Source organism: Haliotis rufescens, unplaced genomic scaffold (assembly GCF_023055435.1).
Source record: "Haliotis rufescens isolate VD_foot unplaced genomic scaffold, xgHalRufe1.0.p SCAF_102, whole genome shotgun sequence".
NCBI classification, from domain to species: domain Eukaryota; kingdom Metazoa; phylum Mollusca; class Gastropoda; order Lepetellida; family Haliotidae; genus Haliotis; species Haliotis rufescens.
The window spans coordinates 829,958-835,957 of NW_025963783.1; the positions used below are offsets into that span (position 1 = coordinate 829,958).

Consider the following 6,000-nt stretch of genomic DNA (forward strand, 5'->3'; position numbering starts at 1 on the left):
CCGGCATCCAGGGGGCTAGGACATATTCGCTTATCGTAAGAAACATAAAAAAACATCTCACTCACTTATCAAAGAACAGCTTTATCTAGAAATCAAGCGATCATCTAAATATTTACAATGTCTGTTGACACCACAACCCTCGTTGTAGCGGGAATGTTTCGCGATAAACCTTGGCCGTCTAATAACGTCTGATGTCCGAAAACATGTGATCCGACGATATATATATATGTATCTTCAACCCTCACTTCGAAGTTGACTGAAATTCATAATTCATAATACATCACGCACACGAAAGGTTTTGAATTGGGGAAATTCCCTCTTCTGTGATATTATCCATTGTCATTTTTAGCAAAGCAAAATTACTGTACTTTTAGAATCAAATGACAAATCGCCTTTTCACCAATACAAATTATCTGGATGAAATCAAGCGAAATAAATTGTGTGTGGAAACGAACATTATGCCCGTAAAACTGCACTATATGTAAACGAAGCAAAATTCAGATTTTACACTCTCCTACTTTGAGAGATCAGTTCGTCTAACTGAACGCACAATGGCATTTAGAAGGTGGTCAAATGTAACAAATGTTATATTTGGAATAACACTTTCTGAGTAAAGTACAAATTCTCGTATTTTGGGGGGTCGAGTCCCGTTGGTTCGAACCAACACTGCCAAAGTGAGGCACCTAAACGCCAGCACACAAAGTCAGCGATCTAACCCACTTAGCCACCAAGACTTCACCAAAAATGAAAATCTGACAACTGGTACTCTAGATCACATACTTTGTGTACATCTCTGACAAGTGCTAATTGGCACGGGTTATATCGCTGACTTTGTGACTACACGAGTGTCCGTCAGATACCATTTATCTTACAACGAGTTGTTTCAGAACGTATCTAACGAGCGAAAGCACTGCGATTACTGCACTGGGGCCTGTCAGATACCATTTATCTGTTTGACGTGATAGTGGTTACTGTCTACATCAATAATTTGTTAGTCTAATATTAATTAGATCTAATATCCATTGCAGAATATTGGAAATACGAACCCTATCTTGTTGCGATAATATATTCCAATATATACCGAAACGTCACTATGGATAGATGTACTCGTATGAGAAACCTTATTTGTCCAAACACTGTAAACGTACTTTGAGGCATATTAAAAAGATGAAACTTGGCAAAACTGATCGTCAAGGTTGAAATTAAAGTGTCAAATATCCGTAAAGTGAAACACAACACTGGTGTGTCCGCCATATGCATTGATTAATGCCGTGCAACGTCGATACATGGAATGGATGAGGCGGTTGATGAAGGCCGTGGGCACTTGAGCCCACACTGACGCAGTTCAGCTGCAGTTGTCGGCCTTTGTCGGACGTCATTCAGCCGTCTTTGAGTCTCGTCCCACAGGTGCTCAATTGGATTTAAATCGGGACTGACGGCAGGTCAATCGTCGACGCACGGTGTCCGCCCTAATGTGTTGCTGGTGTGTCCCCATGGTCTGTCGAAAAGTCTCCACAGCAGTGACAAAGCGATGTTGAAGATGCTGTTGCACAATCTGACGATCATGACGTCGGGTGGTGACCCTTGGTCTTCCACTACGTGGTCGGTCATCTGTAGTGTTGGTGGTCTGGTACCGTTGCTGGAGCCTTACGTCAACTTGAATTGCATTGGCTACTTGCCTGGCGGTTTGCCCAGCTTGCAATCGTCCAAGGGCTTGGAGTCGCTGTTTTCTTGTCAATCTTGGTATGTGGTAGCAATTCAATAACGAATGAATGTTATCCGATCTGGGTGGATTTTGATAGGGCAAGACATTGGGGAACGCATGTGCATTTCAATTTGCACGGAGCTGACGTACATCGGGTTATCATAGCCGTTGTCGTGATGCGTTTGGGCGATCGGTTTTATTGTCAACTGCTTTGTTTTTTATCATCAAATTTCATTTTTCTGGACAAGGTAATGTTAAATTTTAGAAACTTAGAACACAAAAGTTACCCAGATATTTAAATGACAACTTTTCATGCAATGATACTGCGGGTGGCGTTTAATTTGCGGTTATGGCTAGTTATCAATTATCTACAATCACAGCACGTTACATGTACATTAAATACACGGAAAATACTATTTCAGCAAACTTATTAAGCGCCAATATCACAGTTTCAACAAGACAACTTTGATCCAGAGAATTAACACGGTGCAAAGAAATGTTGTAGCATACCTACCTATTGATGCAAGTACCTTCACTGTCATACAACGCACATGTTTAACCCAGCAGATACCAAAATTTGTAATTTGCATGTGGTACTTTCAGAATCAGGAATGACAATATGGCACATTTCAGTTTAAATGTGAATGTAATATAAAAGTACAAACAAACATATTATGAAGGCAAAATTAGTAATATGTTTTCACAACAATGACTTCCAGAAACATCTGTTATTGTCAAGGAACATGGGGTAAAAAGTTGACCCAATCATAGTGGTATAAATGATACTGTTGACATTGATATTTCTACAGTGGTAAAGTAATTAATATGTTTCATAATAAATATTTTCAAAGTAATAGCTACGTTGTTGTAATATTACTTCATGGTGAAGAAGAGACACGCAAATGTTGTTAAAATTCAAAACCATAGGTCTCTATGAGAGTGACCTCCCTAATGGTAATATGTTTACTCCTGTAGCCTGACACGTCAATTGTTCACACTGTTCAAAAGTGCTAATATCTCGCTACACGAAAACTGGGTCAACGTTTCCCGCATAGCGATATCCTATTAGCCCGTCCCCGCCCCTCTCGACATACACACCCGCTTCGTAGAAAGGGGTTAAAGTTTCAAGGCAGCGAAATGCTGTATGGGGACGGATAGAGCTAGCGTGGTACCCTGTCCTTATCCTCCTAGCGGCTGCAGGCAAGGAGCGCAAGCGCAAGCGCTCTAGGGAAGGTAAACCAGTCTTGGACAGGGCGTGTCTCCCTCTCATGATTGTTACCGGATAACATAAACATATTTAGTGCAATAATTTACAGTTAGGAATGTTCTAAAACAATTTTCATAATTATTGATGTATTTCGTATGTGCGCGTATCATGATGCATATGTGAGACAAAAAATAAGTTTCTTTTAAAAATTTGTTTACGTCTTTCCAACGATTACTCATTCCAATAACAAGTAAGGCTAGGTGCCTGGCGTTGTGCAATGAAAGAAACAACGAATCGAAATCGAACGTAACAACACAAGCGGTTTACTTAAATGCGAAAAAGTATTGCTGTCATCATTTTGCCGATGTTTCAGTAGTTTTAGTTTTGTGTATCATCGACAGGAACTGGGGCCGAGGTACCATATGTGAAACCGACCGTGACACAATTTGTTTACAATATGGCGTCGACCCATGTTTAGATATCGTGGCCAAACTTTTTTTAAATCTCCCTTTGCGACGAAATTCATTCACACGGTAATACACGCTACAGGAGTAATTTGGTTAGGCATACTCATTTCATGTATAAAACATATAAAAAAACGTAACCTGTACAACCTTGATATTATACAGCTGTCTTTACACATTTAGGATTTGAGTATTTTCTGTCGATCTTCTGTCTGACTTCCTTTGCGGGCAATACGTCAATAACAGTACATTGGGCAAAGGTAAATCTGTTTGACCAATCTGATCAGATTTCTGTTCAAATTGTCTGTCTGATACTAAAACAGGCACATGGGGGCATAATCAAAATTCGCCATCATTCGATTCAAAAGTTCAAACATGACAGAAAAATGTCGCGAAGCGCTTTAACAACTTTACCAATCTCACCATATTTCACAATCCGTAGATCTGTGTAAAGTATGACTTACACGAAGTTAAAGCTGCGAGACAGGGGTGATCATGGTTACGATTTTGACTTTCAGGAACAATGCATAATTCTGTGGCACCCAGAGGATTCCATATTGCAACGACAGCGCAGTCGTGTTTCCATATCACTGCACAACACGCCTACGTCGTCCCTCGCTGTTGATACATGATGAATGAAAGTAATGAAACATTTCCGAAGATGTATTCGGCGTTTTGTTGTGATCTAAATTTTAGATATGTTGAGTTATTTCCCTTACAAATGTTGAGTTATTTCTCTTACAACCCAAATATATATATTGTCATCAATTTGTAAGTTCAATTTGTGCACAGATTGCTCTTATGCCATGTTACAGAGATTCCAGAAGTCCTTGAAACCTGACAGCTCCTGGGGACCATCCAAGTCGTCATTGAGGGTGTCTTACATGGACAAACACAACAAAGCCAACCCTCTGAAAGACACCTTCATTTCATCGCTGTCTTGTAGATCATAGATATACATGGACATGTTTTGTAGAAAACAGCTTTCTTGCATGTGAGTTTTCTTCGATGTGATGTGACTGTATGCTAGGCATCGATTTTGTGGTCCAGATGTATGTTTCTGGCCCGATGCCGTTCAGTGTCTCCGTGGGATATTGTGACCATTATCAGTAGTCCTGTATGTGAGTACTAAATATAAATAGTAGATGTTTCTGTACGTAATATGTGATAAGTGTAGAAGTACATGTACATTCTTGGTCCAGTGGTTTTGCTGGGCAGCTGACAGTGAATCTATGGTGTAAGAATCTACATCGAAACATCGCTATATGCAATACACCAATCAGAATACACTGTTTGTTTGTATTTGGAGAACTCACATTACTGAAAGTATCATACCGTTGTTTATTTGGCAAGGCGCTAGTTTATTTATCGGTAAAGGTTGCAGAAGGGTATTGAAGTTATAGTGCATAATGACAGCACTAGGCACATCGCTCGGGAAACGCCTTGTTGAATGTGTATGGGTATGTGAGTGAGGGGTGTGTGTGAGTGAGTGAGTGAGTTAGGCGTGAGTGAGTGAGTGAGGGGTGGGGTGCGTGTGTTTGGGTGGTTGGTTGCTTGCGTTGGTGTGTGGGTGGTTGAGTGAGTGAATGAGTGAGTGATAGCATAATTTTCCTTTACATTTTTATTGCATGGAGACCGTTCTCACCGTCACATGCAGGGCACGTGACATTGTTGAACTTGTAGAATTGATCAGTATTGTTGGTCATGGCAACTGCACATTAGTAACATTGTAGTATTCGGACAGTTTATGTTGAATATTTTTTAACATTGGCAGTCTTTGCTGTTTATTTTGTAAATGAGCCTTTTTTGCAAATATACTCTTCAAAAAAAGAAACTTGACACAGACGTAAAACCACTTTTTGCCAAATATCTAAAATAATTACATTAAATGAGAACCAAATAAGTCAAACAGAAAGATGATGTGTCTATAATTCGCGAAAACACATGCAAAGCACATAAACGTAGCGTTTGGGGATCAATTTTACAGCTTCATCCAAACGCAACCGCCTGTGAAAAACGTGCTGCACATGATCCTGCATTTAGGCATGCAGGCCCCCCTGCTGAATGGGTATTAAAATCCACATCAACGGCTGTTCATACAGTCCTTATAACGGCAGTAGAGGCGGTGACAGAATGCCAAGACTGAATGCAGCTCAACGGAACAACGCAATTTGGAGATTACAAGCTGGAGCAACTCAGCAAGAAGTGGCCAGGCACTTTGGCGTATCCAGACAGACAATCTCCGCACTGTGGACCCGATACAACAACACCAACAGAGTTGACGACAGACCAAGGTCAGGAAGACCAAGGTTGACAACCCAAGTACAAGATCGATACATCCGGCTGCGAGACCGCACTACCATGGCCACCTCTTCAACCACACAGATCCCTGGGGTACGCAGAATATCAGATCAAACGGTAGGCAACAGAATGAGGGAGGCTGGACTTTTTGCACGAAGACCTGTTCGACGTCATGTATTGACCCCACGTCATCTGGCGGACCGTCTGCGTTGGTGCCAACAGAGGGTTAAACGGGCACGTGCAAGGTGGAGAAATGTACTGTTTACTGACAAGTCCCGTTTCCTACTCACACGTGCTGATGGGCGCGCACGTGTCTACAGACG

At 41.1% G+C, this 6,000-nt stretch overlaps 1 protein-coding gene across 1 annotated transcript in view; it reads left to right on the forward strand.

Moving 5' to 3' along the window:
• LOC124122109 (sodium- and chloride-dependent glycine transporter 1-like) overlaps positions 1-5,228 on the forward strand; it is an 88,999-nt gene extending 83,771 nt beyond the window's left edge. Inside the window, exon 16 of the mRNA XM_048391931.1 lies at positions 4,192-5,228. Coding sequence (XP_048247888.1) covers positions 4,192-4,329 — 138 coding nt within the window. The 3' untranslated portion in view covers positions 4,330-5,228. The remainder of the gene's footprint in view (positions 1-4,191) is intronic.
• Positions 5,229-6,000: the final 772 nt, after the last annotated feature.